The 20,075-nt window shown below is 36.6% G+C and overlaps 1 protein-coding gene across 2 annotated transcripts; it reads left to right on the forward strand.

Annotated features, from left to right (window-relative positions):
- Positions 1-7,111: 7,111 nt before the first annotated feature.
- On the forward strand, positions 7,112-19,183 carry LOC110450387 (coadhesin-like). 2 transcript variants are annotated; one of them, XM_021497873.1, is made up of 8 exons: positions 7,112-7,260; positions 8,414-8,605; positions 10,010-10,198; positions 11,461-11,649; positions 15,557-15,745; positions 16,576-16,755; positions 17,198-17,359; positions 18,558-19,183. In XM_021497873.1, the coding sequence occupies exons 1-8, from the start codon at positions 7,149-7,151 to the stop codon at positions 18,959-18,961; spliced, it is 1,617 nt and encodes a 538-aa protein (XP_021353548.1). In that variant the 5' UTR covers positions 7,112-7,148; the 3' UTR covers positions 18,962-19,183. The 2 variants fall into 2 exon arrangements, with proteins under 2 accessions (XP_021353548.1, XP_021353549.1); XM_021497874.1 differs by lacking the exon at positions 11,461-11,649.
- The last annotated feature ends 892 nt before the right edge of the window (positions 19,184-20,075 follow it).

Genomic DNA, 20,075 nt, shown 5'->3' on the forward strand with positions numbered 1-20,075 from the left:
GGGGGGCGGGGGGAGGGGGCACACCCAACGTTTATATAAAATTGGTTCCCCTTTACCCAAGGATGCTCCACACCAAGTATGGACCGAATCCTTTATTCCTATAGAAGAAGAAGGATTTTAAAGAATTTGCTATATTTCCCCTATTGGGTGCGGCCCCTCAGCCCCCAGAATCCCAGACCCATCGTTGATATACATTTGGTTCCCTTTTTATCTAAGGATGCTCCACACCAAATATGTACCAAATCCTTTAATTCCTACAGAAGAAAAAAGATTTTAAAGAATTTCCTATCTTTCCCCTATTGGGCCCCGCCCCTCAGCCCCCAGAGGGGCCAGACCCACCATTTATACAAAAACATTTCCCCTTTCCCCAAGGATGCTTCTGAGTAAATTTGGTCAAAATCTGCTCAGTTGTTCATGACAAGTAGCGTTGTTTAGGAAAAGATGACCGACGCCGGACGACTGACACCGCGCCATGCCATAAGCTCATCGGTCCTTCGGACCAGGTGAGCTAAAAAAAAAAACCATTTATCACGCGACTAGCACGAATAACATGTTATTTTGTATCATCATATTGCGTGTAACCCACCTTTGGGAATTCTATTATTAAGTTTCATAGATAACCAAAACTCATTACTCTTTCTTCCCTCAATGTTCTATCCAATTTCCTTATCGGAACAGGGGTTTAGATAATGTAATGTTCTCTTTTACGTTGTTCATGTAGCTATGTTGCTACATTTTCGTCATGGGAGATACATTTCGATTTGATTCTACGATTATTGCAGGGTTGTAGCCAAACTTTACAACATTCTTTTATATCAATGATTATATTTGTATTGCTTTCATAATTAGATTTTTTCACAAAACGTTATTGTTTTAATAAACTTGTAAATAGACATTAGTTTATTTATTCATTTATTTTTTAACAGAATGTTCAAAAGGGAATATAAGGAAAACAAGATTTGGAAATGTATCGCATAATATGAAACAATACCGATTAATTCCAAAATGATAAATATATTTATCCATGACGACAAAACACGTGTTATTTTATTTTTTGTGCTTATATTCCGGTAAAATGCACAATATTTTGCATTTCCCTTAAACCCGGTAAGGTTTTGAGTATCTTATTCTATCAGATGTTAACGTTATACAAATTCGAAAACCATTCGCCTGTATTAATTTAGCCTTTCCATCTTGACTTTAAGCACTTAAAGCCCTTGTGCGAACAGATTCAGAAGGCTTATACCAACAAGGATAACTCTCTTCTGGTCATAGTTGTATAGTATCGTACATGTACAAGGATTTTTTGGCTGTATTTTTGTTCTTTTCTGCTAACATCTGAATATCCACACTCTCTATATTTGATTGTACATGTAGAGCGTTTCAACCTGAGCACGGCCACTTATATTCAATAGCTAACTTAGCGATAGGGACAAAATCAGTAAATATCTGCAATTATCATCTCAGTGAATAATGGGAAAACAAACATTGCTTAATGATTGACCTGCATTTTGACGGCGTATACGGTAGTTTGAACGCAGTTGGCAACGAACATATTATATGGTGCGAGCTAGCGCTCCATAAAGAATATGTTCGTTGCCATTTGCGTTCATACTACCGTATACGCCGTCAAAATGATGGTCAATCCTTATATTTAAACCATAAATAATGTATAAATGGTATACAAAGAAGAAAACAGTCGAAGTGGCTTGCTACGATGGTAACTACGTATACGGTAGCCGTGGTTGCTAGGATAATATTGTTCCAGTGAATCTACATCGGTATATGGGTAAATGTAGAAAATATGCAGTCAACAACACTATTTTTTGTTCTTCATCGCTTTCAAATATTTGATTTAGTAATGTAAGTAGCATTTGTACACGCATTGACACACTTCCCTAGTAGTGACGCGGTCAAAAGTCGCAAACAGAAGCCGCCAGTTTTACTGTTCTGTCAAAGAATGTTGAATGTGCATCCATGGAGTAAAAAGTTTGCCAGCAACTTGAAGTTATAGCCATACCGGTAAAACAGCTTCCAATGTTAAGTTACACGTTTTAACAGTAGTACGGTAATGCTTAATCCAATGAATAATCGTAACGATGTATAATAGGTGCTGAAGACTTACGACCGCAGACCGTTAGAAGTTCTACTACACGGACGCTCTACGAAGCTACTAAGGTATCTGATAACCAGCGATCGACACAATCAAGTTCCACGACACGTGAAACGAAGCCCAACTTGTAAAGAAAACGAAACATGAACCATTTATGCTAGACATTAAACTAATTAACGACGAAACCCGAATGTCACAAAACAAAACTAATAGAAACCAGGAAAATGGGAAACTGGTTAATACAACTGGTTAATTTTGCGACGTTAATTTTTCGCGGTTGTCCCAATCGGAACTGGTCCGCGGGGTTTCAATTTCGAGCAACATTACCATCTAAGAATATTGTGGTTACGATAGCAATTAAAGTAAGGGGATTTAATTATCAAAATTAAATTAAGTACTGTATTGGACAGTTTTATCTCCATTTTCAGAAATAAACCAGTAAACATATTTTTCTTTATCTCATTATAATTATATTCGAGAAAAATATTATTGATGGTATAACTATTCGCTTGGGTTTTAAATTTGCACTATTTTTGGCATCCTCGATACTCCAGGGGTTACGCGCACTTTAGCTCTTCACACCCCTGGAATATGTCATAGCAAAATCGAAGGCTCAGTGTGATGCGACAAGCAAACTAATTTGATCCTTTGATGTACATCAAAAGAATTTCGCGGTCGCGTAACGGTAAAATTTTCTGGCTTTGAAGTCGGGTGACGCTCGTCTGTAATCTTCAAAGGACAGGAACCAGCCTAATGTTTGACCAGGGTTAATTTTTACCTAAACCCAATCAAATATCTTGCCGGGTGCCTACCATATTGCTATGGCATGTCCCAGGGGTGAAGGGAGCGATAGTGAGCGTAACCCCTCGAACATGCAGGATGTATGTTTGGTGACCTCAAATACAGCGAAATCGAATCCTCCACGAATATTACCAATTATACAGTAGGTTTATGAAATCCTCGTACATCATTTAAGTAAGGAGACTTGATAAGGGTTTGAGTAAATTACCACTTTAAAAAAAATATGTTTTATTGCTATCAATCCATAATTCCTATTCATTATGCATTGGTTATTATGGTAAAACGTTCTTCATCTTGTAATTATGACTATATATTTACAATGCATCATGGTATTTGTCTAGTGCCATAGACTTCTACAAGTTTTTCTTTGTTTTCCATTTTCTACCCAGCTTGTTCTTTTCTTCTTTTGTAAATCAATGCAATACAGGTATCAAGGAGGAAGTATTAATTTTTCAAGTATTTATACTAAATGTTTAATTTATCTCAGAAACCCAATTAAAAACAAAACTATGCAAATTGTCCTTAATATCACACGATAATAACAACCACTGAAAAATACTATGATAACATCAAAATGATCTGTTGTTTTCGAAAACTATTTGTAAAACTATACCTTTTAACTGTATTTACGAAAAAGGGGAATCATTCATGTTATTTTCAAATCCTACAAAGAAACTTGCATTTATAATATCAGAGAAAAATAAGAGCTGATCAGATATAAAAAAAAATATAAACTGAGTCAATGTTTTGACCAAAGGAAAATTGTTCAAACATTTATATAAGTCTTAATACAAAATAACGATAAACTGTCATTCCAAATGAAAGGAACATTATCAGTTAAACAAACACTCAAAGTGAATGACATGAGTGAACTTTAAACAACAAATCTTGATTTATTCTCCTATTACATTTAATCTTACAGTCTAGATGCTAATTGGTCCCTTTACATTTGTATGACATATATTGTTGAATCTATAATCTAGGTCAGTTGACCACGTACTTTAGAATATATATGATAATTTTGTAAATACATCAGTTTAATTTGGACGGAACATTTATATGCACTCGTTTAGTTGTTAGACCATTGACATAGATTGGCTTTCAATCGCTGTATGGTCAATATTGTGAAAACGATTAATAGATCAATATAAATTTAGATTACTTTCTTGTCACCTTGGTATTCCCATGGTTCGTAAACATATTCACGATGCTTTGTGATGTGGTCAATATTTTGAAATACAAATATTTTTCAACATACAAAATTTGGAGTTCATAATAAACACAAATCTCTAATAAAACTTTTAATTGAAATAGAATCGTTTTCTGTTGAAATGCTGCAGGGTACGAAAAGGTCAAATCAGGTTATATAAAATAACTAGGAGGGATATTTTGAATCATTTTGAAGAATCAGCCATGTTGGACCGCAGTACTTTCCGATTGGCAGGACTCTGTCTTGTGTTTGGTATTTTGCAATTTACAAATGCCGCTTCTTACAGGTTTGTTTTATAAATAATTTAATAACGTCAGTTGTAAATACCAAGTCAAGTTCAACCATATAGATATACAATAGATTGTGGTTTTTTTATGATTTTTAACACTGAAAAGGAAACTTTTGTTTAGTCGAAAAAACAACTTTTGACTAATAGCTCGTTTTGTGTAAGTTACATGTAGCTTAGAAAAATTATAATGATAACCAGGATATTGTTTATTAAGCTTAACTACTTGTGATGTTTTCCTTTCTTCCAAGTTTGTCTTTAAATGCCAATAATCTTTAAAAAAGATCATAAAACAAATGTATAAAAAGACACAGAAGATATATTTTGCATATTTTTGGCTGCGGTGTCTGCGTGGTTAAGGCGTCTGACATTCTGCTACCACTAGCCCTCCACCACTGGGTCGTGGGTTCGAAGCCTACGTGGTGCAGTTGCAAGGTACTACCGCAATTCGGTGGTTTTTCTCTGGGTATTCTGGTTTTCATCCACCACCAATGCTTAGTATTAATAGCAGTTTATAGGACGTAAAACACACACAAACCAAATGAATAACTCCACTTGCAATTAATAACTACTGTCTGCTTTTTTATTTTTTAATAGTTGTCCATGTGGCGTTACAAGCAGGCGAGAAACATATGACTGTGGATTCTGGGGTTTGAGTCGCTGCTCAAGGTAAAAACAAATGAAGTTCAATGCGACTAATGACGTGCAACAGAACATCTGAGATCTATTACAATGTAATGATAAATTCTATAGGTTTAAGTAATGGTTTCATTTGTGTATATAAGGCTCATCATACATCAATAAAGAAATTAATATGCATGACATACTAAAATCCCAGTTTTCGTTGCTTGAAATGAAAAATAAAAAATAAATATATAAAAAAAGTAAATAAAAAGTTAGAAAGTCATTGATTGTTTGTGCTACTATCAACTTAATTAGGAAGAAATTACGGTAAGCGATAGATGTGATGGTCTTAAATGATCCAATACGAACATCAATTAGATCGATTCACTGATTGCATTAATCAATTATCTTATAAAATAATGGATTGCCACAGATAGTTTCATTCTCGATACTCCATGCGTTATGGTCACTTTCGCTCTCTGCACCCCTGCACTATGTCATAGCAAAGTCGAAGGCTCGTTTTGCGCAACCTTGTGGATTAGACGAGGAGGCTAGCTTGACTCTTTGAATCTTTCGGTAGCGTAACGGTAAAGTTGACTGGCTTTGAAGTCATGTGTCCTCTCTTTGTTATCTTCAAACGACAGGTGTCAACCTAGCAATCGGTCAGATTATTTTTACCTGAAACCAATCAAATACCTAGCCGCGTGGCTTCCATTTTGCATGACATATTCGAGGGGTGCAGAGAGCGAAAGTGAGCGTAACCCCTCGGATATCGAGGATGAGATAGTCTGTGCTGCAACATTTTTCATATTAGCTAGTAACAATAAGAAATGAAAAAAAGGACATTACGCACCTGGTTTTATGTCAGTCTGCGTTGCATGCAATATGCAATACTTAAATATCTTATCATAGACAAAAAATCGATTCAAAGATTTTCGCATCCTCGATACTCCAGGGGCTACGCTCACTTACGCTCTCTTCAACCCTGGAATAGGACATAGCAAAATTGAATGCAAAGTATTAGGTAAAAAAAGATCAGACCAAATACTAGGCTTATACCTATCCTTTGAAGATTAACGAGGAGCGACACTTAACTTCAAAACCAGTCAATTTTACCGTTAGGCGACCGCGAGATTCTTTTCATGTACATGAAATGATCAAACTAGCCTTCTTGCCTCATCAACAGGGTGATGCACACTGTCGGCTTTGCTACGACATAGTCAAGGGGATTAGAGATCGTGAGGTAGCCCAACAACTGAACGTAAGGTAGCCTAACAACTGAAGTATTGAGAATTAGATTATCGTTGTCTGTTCATTAAAACCGAACCCGTCAAATCAACGCTTACTGATGTTTTTGTAAAATCAGGAAGAAGTTAACTGTCTGGTTGTATTTTTTATTAATGTATAACAAATATGTATTTATTTACAGGTATATTACATCAACCAAGATGTGTCAATGTGGTAAGTGCTGGACAGATAAGCATATTTTTTTGTTGTTGTAGTTGGGACAATATATAATTCCTTTGCAAATCAGTTGAAGTTATATATAATGTGGATATATCTCTCTAACTAACTGTTGATTACGCATACCTCTCGCAAACTCAATGTTCACGAGAAATTTGCTTTTTACTTCAAGTTTATGTCTTACAGTGTATGTTATATAGCGAGGTCGTTGAATTCGCGATGGACGCATATTTGCGAGAGAAAAAACGATTGATAAGATTTGCGAAAAAAATAAATCGACATGCATCTTATCTACAGTCAAGCATTCCTGAAAGGATATATATAATTAGCAGTCAAACACAGATCCCATAAAAATCGAAATATATTTTCTATAAATATAAATAACAATGTTCCCAGTACTAAAGATAAGGAAACATCATACAGGCTATATCGAGTAATGAAACTGAAATTAAATATATTTTCGCATTAACTATTCCCCAGTTGTTTTAATTTGTTGAAATAAATTATGCTTGGCAGAAAAAATCAGATATGCCTCTTATGTAATAGTTGTTGTACATGTATATTCTGTAGTTGATGGAGGCTGGAGCGATTATACTACATGGCAGGAAAATTCTCCATGTAGCGTTTCATGTGACAGTGGGTCTCGCACAATGTCAAGGTCGCGGACGTGCAATAACCCGGCACCGGCATATGATGGCAAGGACTGTGAGGGCAGTTCCACTGAGTCCAAGACAGAATCTTGTAACAAGCAACAGTGTCCAGGTAAAACAAATTCAATAAATCATATTCATTTTACATAACTGACCAATTTTACTATGTCATATGGCCATGGCACAAATATGCTATTACACGCGTGTTATAAAACTTAAAAGTGCTGCGATTGGTCAAAACCGTGGGAACATATTCCTAAGTCACTACCTGTATTCCTTTTATTACCAAAGAGTGGTGCATTTTTTGTTCATAAATTTGAATGTTGGTGTTATTTAATGAATATGAAATGCTCATTTTGTCATTATTTAATTTAAAACTATTCATTATGAAAAATGAAACTACATTGCACTGCGCGTAACGACAATACTATGATCAAAGTACCTTGGGTTTGAACTTCATAGTGTCAGCTGATTGCAATAACTGCGTTTGAAGTTTTTATTTCCAAATTATGAATGCTATGTGTTAAATAGGATCTTCCATTCGTGTCCATGTCATATATTTAATTTATTAAACGAGTTAAAATTTGAAATGATACTCAATGGTTCCTGTTATATGAAATGATCGAACTCGTCTAATAAATAAGATATAACATTAACACTCATGTTAGATCCCCTATTTATCCCACAACTTCACTGTAATTTATGATACTACATTATTTTACCCTCATTATATAAATAGTGTTATGAAAACTAGAATGATAGAACCTTGTTTTGACGTCAAAACCTTAAGGCATCACGAAATGTGAATAACATAAATTAAAGCAAATTTTCGAAATTCTTTATTATTTCACGTCGGCCTGAAAAAATGATGACTTCCAGAAAACTTGCGACAAATTTTGTTTAAGAGAAAAAAAATATATCTTTCATTTAAGTCCATTTCATCATCCTCGATACTCCAGGGACTACGCTCACTTTCGCTCTTTACTCGTAGAAGAACCTGAGTGAGCGTAAACCCAGAAGTACCAAGGATGCCATTTCATATGATATTTATGAATCTCGTTACGGTGTTAAATCGAAAATTATCTGTAAGGGCCTGAAAAAATCTGCTACAAAGGACAGCGGAAACTTTCGAACTCGGTATAAGAACTTTTCAAATTGGTGACTATCATATGTACCACCACACTATCGACCTTAGCAAAAAAAAAACGCCATCAATATGAGATTTCAGCTAAAAATAAATTGAAGTTCCATTTGATTATATATAGTTGACGGAGGTTGGACTAAGTTTGGAAATTGGGTGCCAACTGAGTGCTCTGTTTCCTGTGGTGTTGGTGGGGAGCGGTCATTATCCAGATCGAGAACGTGCACAAGTCCTATGCCTAACTACGGCGGGAAACCATGTGCAGGCGTTTCTACTGAGTCAAAGAAGGAATCATGTAACTCTAACCCATGTCCAAGTAAGCGAAAGTACTTCGTAGTTACATTACAGTATGCAGTAGCATACTACAGCGGATGCCCTATAATGAAGGATCAAGTTATTCGAATTTTTAGCTATTAATCCGATGTTTTAATGCCATTTTCTGTTCAAATTTACCCCTTTCAAAAATCCTTTTCACAACCAAGCCATTTTAACAGAACACCAAAAGGTCGTATTGTCAGATTCCCGATATGTACAGTGTAAGCGTTACTTGTACTGGGACATTATCGCTGCAGTTATATTTTCGCCTTTTTGCCCTTAAATGCAGTGAATTTATGTTGACGGCGACTATTACTACATAGAATATCAAATAGTAATTACATGTTTTTTATGTTACCTACGGAGAGAGAATATCATCCTCGATGCTCTAGGGCTTACGCTCACTTTCGCTCTCTGCACCATTAGAATATGTCAAAACCAAATTGAAGGCACACGGCTAGCAATTTGATTGGTCTCATGTTAACAAACCTGACCAACCGCTAAGGTTGATACAGCCATTCCGGACTGATCATATCCAAACTCCGAACGGTAAATCTTTCCAACATTTCTTTAAAGTTCGGGAGGCTACCGTGTTTGTGTACGTGACAAAAGTCGTTTCCCCTCAGGTACAACAGTTGACCTGACCCAATGTGTATACATTGTGTGGTTTGGACCAAATGCACTATGCATTTAACGCTTGAGGCTAATTTTACTATTTTCTTTGATCAGTGAAACAGTCAGTCGTGCCGACTAATCGGTCCGTCATGACAGAGAGACAGATTGTCCGTGAATTGAACAACGTTATGCAAAGTGCAATTGGTCCAAACTACATATTGTGTACCCGTTTGCTCAGGTCAACTGTCACGTACACAAACATGGTAGCATCCCGAACTTCAAAGAAGTGTTGCAAAGATTCACCATTCGGTGTTTGGATTCGATCGATTCGAAATGGCTGTACCTGACTTTTGAAGATAACAGAGGAGAGACACCTGACTTTAAAGTCAGTCTATTTTACCATTACGCGACTGAGAGATTCTTTTGATGTACATCAAAGGATCAATCTAGTCTTTTTGTCTCATCAACAAGGTGGTGAACACTGAGCCTTCGACTTTGTCATGACATACTCCAGAGGTGTAGAAAACCTCAGAAAGCGTAACCCCTGGCGTATCGAGGATTGAAAAATATTTGATTAAGCGAAAGATTCTATTTTATTTTATTTGGATTTTGTACATTGGCAAAACGGAGATTTTATATCGCTCTAAATTTTGTTTATCTAAATTATATATATTGGCACTGGCAATTTCTCAATGGCCATGGTCTGAGTAAGTATATTTGTTTACCTACATGCGTCACGATTTATGACTGTTAATCCAGAATATTCCTGAGACATGTTTCTATTATTTAGTTGATGGAGGTTGGACCAAATTTGGAAATTGGGTGGCAGCCGAGTGTTCTGTTTCTTGTGGTGGTGGGGAGCGGTCATTATCCAGATCGAGAAAGTGCACAAGCCCTATGCCTAACTACGGCGGAAAACCATGTGTAGGCGTTTCTACTGAGTCAAAGAAGGAATCATGTAACTCTAACCCATGTCCAAGTAAGCGAAAGTACTTCGTAGTTACATTACAGTATGCAGTAGCATACTACAGCGGATGCCCGATAATGGAGAATCAAATTATTCGAATTTTTAGCAATTAATCCGATGTTTTAAATGCCATTTTCTGTTCAAATTTACCCCTTTCAAAAATCCTGTTCACAACCAAGCCACTTTAACAGAACACCAAAAGGTCGTATTGTCAGGGTCCCGATCTGTACAGTGTTAGCATTACTTGAACTGGGACATTATCGCTGCAGTTATATTTTCGCCTTTTTGCCCTTAAATGCAATGAGGGTAAATTTATGATGACAGCGACTACATGTATTACTACATAGAATATCATATAGTAATTATATATATTTTTTTAATTTTATCTGCCAAGGGAGATTATCATCCCCGATGCTCTAGGGCTTACGCTCACTTTCGCCTTTTGCACCCTTGGAAAATGTCAAAACTGGTTCGGGATGCCACCATGTTGGTGAACTGGACAAAAGCCGTTTCACCTCAGGAACAGCAGTTGACTTGACCCAATGTGTATACATTATGTAGTTTGGACCAATGCACTATGCATTTAATGCTTGAGGGTAATTTTACTATTTTCTTTGATCAGTGACACAGTCAGTCGTGCCGACTAATCGGTCCGTCATGACAGAGAGACAGATTGTCATGGAATTGAACAACGTTATGCATAGTGCAATTGGTCCAAACTACATATTGTATACTCATTGGGTCAGGTCAACAGCTGTACCTGAGGGGAAACGCTTTTGTCACGTACACAAACATGATAGCATCAACCCGGAATGGCTGTACCTGTCTTTTGAAGAATACAGACGAGAGACGCCTGAAAGTCAGTCTATTTTACCGTTACGCAACCGAGAGATTCTTTTGATGTACATCAAAGGACCAATCTCGTCTTCTTGTCTCATCAACAAGGTGGTGAACACTGAGCCTTCGATTTTGTTATGACATACTCCAGAGGTGTAGAAAACCTCAGAAAGCGTAACCCTGAAGTATCGAGGATTGGAGAATATTTGATTTAGCAAAAGATTCTATTTTAAATCATATGTATGTTGTGCATTGGCAAAATGGAGATTGTATATCGCTCTTAATTTTGTTTATCTAAAATATATATATTGGCACTGGCAATTTCTCAATGGGTATGGTCTAAGTAAGTGTATTTGTTAACCTATATGCGTCACGATTAATGACTGTTAATCCATAATATGCCTGTGAGAAAGAATAGACATGTTTCTATTATTTAGTTGATGGAGGTTGGACCGACTTTGGAAATTGGGTGGCAGCCGAGTGTTCTGTTTCTTGTGGTGGTGGTAAGCGGTCATTATTCAGATCGAGAACGTGCACGAATCCTACACCGCAATACGACGGGAAACCATGTGAAGACGCTTCTATTGAATGGAAGAAAGGACCATGTAACTCCAACCCATGTCCAAGTAAGAACAAGCGAATACAACTGTACACTGTGGCAGTATATAACCCAATGAGCTACGGTAGTGCAAAAATAGGAGAGATGGCCACGGTTTGCCACGGTATATATAACCGGTTACATACGGGTTATACCGTGGCCAATACCGTGACAGTGTGCCCGGAGCTTTACTGAACATGGTATGGCGTGATAAACGAAGTCCCATTGTATAAGTATTACATGTACCAGTATACAGCGTAATTTGCATCGGGATAACTTGCGCTGCAATGTAACTTCCGCCTTTTTCGCCTTATGCATTGAAGTGAATTTATTACTACAGCGAGTACTTCATTACCACAAAGCATGAACAAATCAGATTTCTCCGAACAATTCTCAAAAAAATCGCCTGTAATTCGACACAACCCAGCCACTTTGCCTTAAGATAATATGGCTTGATTAACGGCGTCCCATTTTATACACATGTAGTATTACTAGTGATCAGGGTCATGTACATAGGAATATCTTGCGCTTCAATTTAACTTTCGCTCTGTTCACCTTTTTCGCCTGATGCATTGAGGGTTAATTTATTCCGAAAGCGAGTACTACAATGTATTTCCAGGTATGCAATATAGAGCAGTTACATATGATGTAAAGGGCGAAATTAACACCGGCGACAATCTGACAAGATTTTAATCTCTATACGTACACATTCGAAAGAAATATGTGACATTCTTCAAGTTTTGAAACCAGGTAAAGCCTCTGGTGTCGATGGTATTAGTAATCATGTTAAAAGCAACTGCCAGTTCTGTATGTTATCAGTTAATTATTATCTTTATTATGTCTCTTTCTAGTGGTATGTATCCACAAGCCTGGAAACTTGCGAAACTAATGCCTTTGTTCGAGAAGGGAAAATGCATCTTCCTTCAAATTACCGACCTATATCTTTGTTATCTATTATTGAGAACGTTTTAGAAAGGGTTGTTTTTTAAACATATCCATAACTATGTTTTGGAAAACTCCTTCTTTTATCAACACCAGTCCGGTTTTATGCCGAATCATTCGACCTTATATCAACTCATTGAAATGTATCACAATATTTGTCTAGCTTTAGAAGAAAAAAAACATGCCTTTTTAGTTTTCTGCGACACTTCTAAGGCCTTTGATCGTGTTTGGCATACATGGCTCATTATTTAATAAAAGTCTTATGGGATAACTGGCGAGCTATTGAATTGGATCAACAACTACCTATCTAATAGGCAACAACACGTTTTTATATCGAATTCTCTTTCTCGTGCTGGTTTCATAAAAGCAGGAGTTCCTCAAGGTTCTATTTTAGGCCCATTATTATTCTGAGTAAATATTAATGACAAATCTGATGTTTTGCTTTCTGCCTCTAGACTTTTCGCAGACGATACATCTCTCTTACACATATCTTCTTCCTGTCAAGAAATAGAGACTTTTTACTTAACCAAGACTTTGATTCTTTAAGTAAATGGGCCAAAAAATGGTTAGTAGATTTCAATGCTAGCAAGATCAATGTTTTATTTATCTCTAATGCGATAGAACTAGATGGAGATTTAGAATTACGATTTAACGACCAATTATTGAATTTTAGTGATCAACACAGGCATTTGGGTGTAGTCTTCAATTCTGCCGGTAATTGGGGGATAATATTTTAGCTACTTATACATCTGTTATGAAGAAAATAAATGTTCTTTGAAGTCCGAAACATATTCTTAAAAGAGAAAGAAAATATATAACTCTTATGTTTTGCCAATTTTTGATTACTGTTGTAAATTATGGGACGGGTGTACAATTAATAAAAGTGAGAGGTTAGAAAAATGTCAACGTGAAGCCGGACGTATCATTACTGGTCTTCCTTCCTATGCTAGTAAGTATGCTCTCTATTTTGAATCGGGGTTAGAAAGACTCTCAGACAGGAGAAAAAGAAGGACACTGCAGTTATTGTACATAATGAAAAATGGTACATGTGTATCACCCCTGAATTCTTAAACAAAATTCTACCCAATACAGTAAACCAAAATGTCAGATATCCTTTAAGATACAGTAATAACTTTGTAATATCAAATTTCAGACTTTCTAGCACAAATTCATCTTTCCTACCTTCTACGCTTCGCTCTTGGAACAATTCAGATACTGCTAAAAGACCACCGGTCACTTTAGGAAGATTAACTAAAAAAAGCCATCTCTCGAAAATTGGACACCAAATCGCCCAGTTATTTTGGTTATGGTGAACGAAAACTAAATATCATTCACACTAAATTAAGGTACAACTGCAGTTCCCTAAATTATGATTTATTTAGAGTCAGCATCGTAGATAGTCCCGCCTGTGTCTGTGGATCTCCATGTGAAAACGCCTATGATTTCTTGAATGTCCAGTTTATACACACCAGAGGTTTGAATTGTTTCAAAATCTAAATTTTGTTAATGAAATCTCCAGATAAATTGTTATCTGGTATTCCGGATCTGTCTTCCCAACAAAATAATGATATTTTTCGTAACGTGCAAAATTTCATAAAGACCAGCGGTAGGTTTTAAATTCATAAGGCGTTTTATACTTCTATACTCAATTTGTGAGACTGTTCAATGTTGTTTTTTTTTCTCTTTTTGTTTCTGTTGTTGTAATGCTACTATTATACATACTATCTGATACCCAGTTGTGCCATTTTTGTAAAACTGATGTATATATTTGAGGAAAGGGCGTAAATAATGTTGTAGTAACTTGTGCCCAATCCTGTTGTCACTATTTTGGCAATAAAATATGTTTAAACTAAAATACACCGGCGAATATTCATTCTTGCGGAAAAGGGCGAATATTTGATATGACTAAAGTGTCCCGGTATATGTATATAGATAAATCGTAATTACAGTAAGGTTATCATACATAAACATATGACAAGCGGTGATTTCAATTATTGATTCTATATATTCATCTGATGTTGAAACTCGATAATATTTTGTTGATAACCATGGTGTAGGCAATGTCCTGTGTGAAAATGTATAAGTCACCGGCTATATACTGTGAAGCTTATATTATTCCTGTCGATATAAACTGTATTTACTTAGTATGATAATTATGAAACAAGTTATTGCACTCTTTGTGGCCCGGATGTAAGCGCGAGGGAGTCTTAATATGGTAACCGGAGTACCCGGAGAAAACCGACGTGATCGGGCAGGTGACCCTAAATACCATTCCACGTATTGTTGAAAGCCAAGTGCGTTATCCATTACGCCACCCGATCACGCTGTTATTATTCCTGTTTATTGTTATTCTCATATTGTTTTTTGAAATGATGATGATAAGGATGATAGCAATAATGTCATTCTCATGTTGTTGTTATTATTATGACAAGGATGATGATGACGATGATGATGATGATGATGATGATGATGATGATGATGATGATGATGATGATGATGCTGATGATGATGATGATGACGATGGATGGATGGATGATGATGATGATGATGATGATGATGATGATGATGATGATGATGATGATGATGATGATGATCGTGGTTATGATGACAAGGACGATGATGGTGATGATAAAGTGTCATGATGATGATGATGATGTCATTTTCATGTTGATTTGATAATCATGACAAGGATGATGATGATGATGATGATAGTGGTGGTGGTGGTGTTGGTGGTGGTGGTGATCATGATGACGTGATGGTGGTGGTGGTGGTGATGATGATGATGGTGATCATGATCATGATGATGGTGATGATGATGATGTGATCATGATAATGATGATGTAACACGAGTAGTTGTAATTGTTTGTATGAGAGAGTGTATGTATATGTCATGTTTATGTATTGTAAATGTCCAAAATAGCTTGAAAAATAAAATCAATCATGACAAAAGAAAGTATTCCTGTTTAAAACACAACTATGGTTTCATTATATAGTTGACGGAGGTTGGACTGAATTTGAAGAGTGGATTCCAACCACGTGTTCGCTTTCCTGCGGTGAAGGTCAGAGGTCACTATCCAGATCAAGAACGTGTACGAACCCTCCACCGCAATACGACGGGAAAGCATGTGAAGGCTTCGACAGCGAAACAAACACCGAGACCTGCAACAGCAACCCTTGTCCAAGTAGGAACATTGACATACTGTATGATCTCGTTAGAGTCCCTACTGTAGCTACGTCACTGTTTTAATCATTCATGGGGACCAAGTGGTTTTAGCAAAGTTTTTTCTAACACAATATTGTAGGTATTTACCATCATGGACGAACACTGCAAAGTTGAAATTCAACGTAGAAAATTGTGATGTCAAAGTAATATTTTTTTCACATTTCCACTTTTATTAAAACATGTAGACTGAATAACGCTAAAATCGCCATATTTGTTTAGTATTATACTAGATCAGTAAGGAAACATGCGAGTATTGCATCAACAACCAGAAGGTCACATGGTACCAGTTACACAGGGTTGAATTGAATGGCGGAGTGTTTTAACCAAAATAAGGTGCGATGCTACCTAACGTAGCCATGTGTTTTATATACGTACCCACAAAATTAACATGTATTTCAATAAAATATATATATATGCAGAATGATAAACATGTTTTTACGAAGGGTGCCTCGGTAGCGCCACGGACTTAGATAACTAATCTAATTCCGTGGTAGCGCTGAACGCTAACGCGCGTAGTCATTTAATAAACTTCAGACCTCTCACTCTCGACAGAATATCGGTTCGATACCCAGCGGTGGCAGACGAGGGGGAGTGGTGTCTGATAGGGTTAGTTGTTATCCCTGTGGGTTTTCCTCCACCATTAAAAAAAACACCTTTGTTCCTTTAGCAGTGTCGTAATAAAAGATGTACATAACTTGTTTGTTGTTGATTATGTATACGGCATTCAATAAAGATTATTTGTTTATTTATCAATATCTATTATCAATGTTTATCTGTTTCTTTTTATAGTCGATGGTGTTTGGTGCGACTTTAACGAACTTGCTTGGACTTCATGCTCAGCGCAATGTAGCAAGACAGGGACGCAGACGCGAGCCTGCGATTGCCCGCCAGCCCAACACGGGGGTGCCCCGTGTGACGGAAGCGACACTTATACCGAGACAATGGATTGTTATGAGGGGGCATGTCTTGGTAAGCAGCTAGAACAAAATCAGTTTAGATCCTCCGCTTTCCGTGATTTATGTGTTATCTGTGACTTCTACATTTGTGTAATCTCATCAGAATATTGGATTTATAATAAATCTGCATCAATACCTGTTTAATGTTATTAAACAGTTACATATTATTTAATGCAATTAAATGAGTTGATAAAAGGAAAAAGCGTTAACTGTTCTTTATCAATTTGTTGTTCTGTTTTTGTTTGTTTGTACATGAGGGTTTTGTTAATGTTTGAGTGAAAACTATCGACATTTGGCTATACAAAGATACATATATCTTTAAAATCATGGTATCCACAGTAGCATCTAACTGTCAGTGAAAACAAAAAATAATTACGTGTTGGACATTCAACTTTTCTCATTATATATTCTGTTTTTGATGTTTCATTTTGTCCCGACACTTTGTTCTACAACAGTCCAAACCTGTGATGCCGCTGCTAAGCCGAGTTCCTCCTTGCCAAGGAATTGCGGAGAGTACGTGAGATGCGACACCAACCCCGAGCCCCTAGTGATGCCCTGTCCAGCTGGCCTTCATTTTGATGACGCCACAGGCGTTTGCGTAGCGGGAGATTGTGGAGGTTTGTAGACAGCTCGTGCCAAAGAAAAACATCCATGATACAATACGGGAAATACAAAACTTTACATAATCGCGTGACATCTTTACACATACTTACTTAAACACGTGACATTTTTACAATAATTTTCCAAATCACGTGACATCTTTAAAATGATTTACTTTATCAAATGACATATTTACAATAATTTGCTTAGTCACGTGACATATTTACAATAATTTACTTCATAACGTGACATCTTTTCCATAATTTATCTAATCACGACGCGTTGACACCATTAAAGTAGTATACTTCATCACGTGACATACAATTGTATTAACTAAACGGCAAAGTTTCTGTTTAAAATTATATACATACATATGCAAACTTATTTGTGATATTAAAACAATCAACGTGATTAAACCTTCACGTCTGTGCATTTCATTTTAACTAAAGGCAAAAATAGACTTGAAACAATATTTCATTAGCATTAATATAATATTTAGTTTAATTACAAAGGTTTTTCAAACATCTAGAGTGTAAAAGCAATGAGCAAACTTATTCTGCAAGCATACCTATGCTAGGCAAACTGTATTGTGCAGTGTAATTAGTTTTGGCATAATGCATCTATTGCCAATTTCAAAGGTTCAATCACGTGTGCGTCTTAGTCCTACGTCCATTTTTCAGAAAATAATTATTATTGTGTACCCATTCACGACAAATAAACGTCATTTACCTATATTTACCTTTACACTGCAAGTTTCTCTAAGTATTAGCGGACGAAATTGCGTTCACAGAGCTGTGAACGCAATTTGATCAGCGTCATTTTGAAGCTTCTTCCCCCGCCTCAAATTACATGAGACAACCGGTAGAGGCAAACATTTTGGTGACGTTAGGCCGTTCCAGGAATCTCGTTTACATTATCGATACAGACACTTCAAAATTTAGGTTAATAAAAAGATACAGCCATACAATGTAAATATAACGATTGAACGACACTTTTTCAAGGTTCTTGTCGGTATGAAATTGACGAACATGCTGTTCAGTCCTTATCAACAAAGTACAATGTACACATGTACGTTGATTGTGTGTTTTTTATCTTAATACATTAAAGGTCGGGCTTGTATAGATCTTAATACGTTAATTTTAGGTTTGTATTGATCTTAATGTGTTAATTGTAATGTTTGTATTGATCTTAATGCGTAAATTGTGTAATTTGCAGAGATAGCTGAAGACGAAGTTGATTCCCCATGTAACTCGGACAACAACGGAGCCTTCGTGGCGGATGACGTAGACTGCACCGTGTTCTACCAGTGTTCGAACGGAGTCGCCATACCGATGTCGTGTCCTGCCGGCACAATGTGGGACGCGTTACTTAAAACGTGCGTGAATGGAAATTGCCAGGTTGAAGTAGACGATGATGTCGAAGATGAAAAAGAGGACGGTGCCGCATGCGCAAACAGCGACACTGGAACGCTGCTTCCGGATCCGGAGGATTGCCACAAGTATATTATGTGCGCAAACAAAAAAGACGAATCTAGGTCATGTGGGTCCTTGGTCTTTGACCCAAACATATCCGTTTGCAATTGGGAAAGTGTTACAAACCCGTGTACTACCAAACCATAGATGCACGAGCGCAGACAGTGAAATGTAATAAATATACTTCATGCAAGCTAATGTTTCGCGAAGCTTCGTGAATTTTACATAGAATCCTTGTTCTTACTGTATTGTTGAGCATAGAATATTCCATTATACAGAATATTGATAATGCAATTGCTCTCGTTTCTAAACTATATCACATATATTGTATACATACATCTCTCTGTAAATAAAAGTATATTTTAATAAAGATAATACCTGATGTTGATTTATTTCGGTTGTCGTCAAACATTGGTTTGTAAGAAAATAAAAGGTTGAATTAATAAGTTAAAGAATCTGCATGTTTTATAGCAGATTGGGGCAAACATACATTATAATTATCAATACTACATATATTTCAGTAGTCAATTTATTATAAATGTGTTGTGGCTTGTATACGTCCCTTTTTACTGCAAACATTTCTCTCTGAGCAGTTCATCCTTGATACATGTACTCCAGGGGTTACGCTCACTTATGCTCTCTGCACCCCTGAACTATGTTATAGCAAAATTGAAGAAATACCGCTAGATATTTTATTCGTCTCAGCTAACAGAAATCCTGATTAATCGCTAGGCTGAACCTGTCCTTGGAGAATAACAGAGGAGCGACACCTGACTTCAAAGCAACTCATTTGTACCGTTATGCTATCGCGAGATTTACACGTTGGTTAAAGGGAAACAACTCCTATTTGGACTTGGTCAGCAGGTCCTTAAAAGCTGACAGTGCAAGTTACAAAGCTTTCAATTGAGATTAAAAAAACAAACAATCTGGTTTAGAGATCTTTCCCATCTCTTCCTTCTATCGTTTCTAAGAAAGTGCCGACATTTTAATCTGCCCATGCTTGGTAACGAGTATGGGTCTCGCTGGGTATAAAAAGCGCATTACCCGTCAAACCGGTTATCATTTGTTCAATTAGTGCACAAGGTGACACTACTATACTATATATATGTAGAACACTTTCACGCACAATTTTTTACCAATATTTTGTATCAGATCAGTTGTATTAAGTTGGAATTGAACACATCTAAGAAGAGTGTAAGTAGTAGAAAGATACGACCAATTAAAATATCTAATGCACAAGCCCTGCTATGCCCCCCCCCCC

Source organism: Mizuhopecten yessoensis, unplaced genomic scaffold, assembly GCF_002113885.1.
Source record: "Mizuhopecten yessoensis strain PY_sf001 unplaced genomic scaffold, ASM211388v2 scaffold5193, whole genome shotgun sequence".
NCBI lineage: Eukaryota > Metazoa > Mollusca > Bivalvia > Pectinida > Pectinidae > Mizuhopecten > Mizuhopecten yessoensis.

Excerpts from the sequence above, each read along its gene's own strand:
- LOC110450387 (XM_021497873.1), top strand. The coding sequence starts at position 7,149 with ATGTCAAGGTCGCGGACGTGCAATAACCCGGCACCGGCATATGATGGC. Across the intron at positions 7,261-8,413 it reads TAACAAGCAACAGTGTCCAG|TTGACGGAGGTTGGACTAAG; the intron begins GTAAAACAAATT and ends GATTATATATAG. Across the intron at positions 11,650-15,556 it reads TAACTCCAACCCATGTCCAA|TTGACGGAGGTTGGACTGAA; the intron begins GTAAGAACAAGC and ends TTCATTATATAG.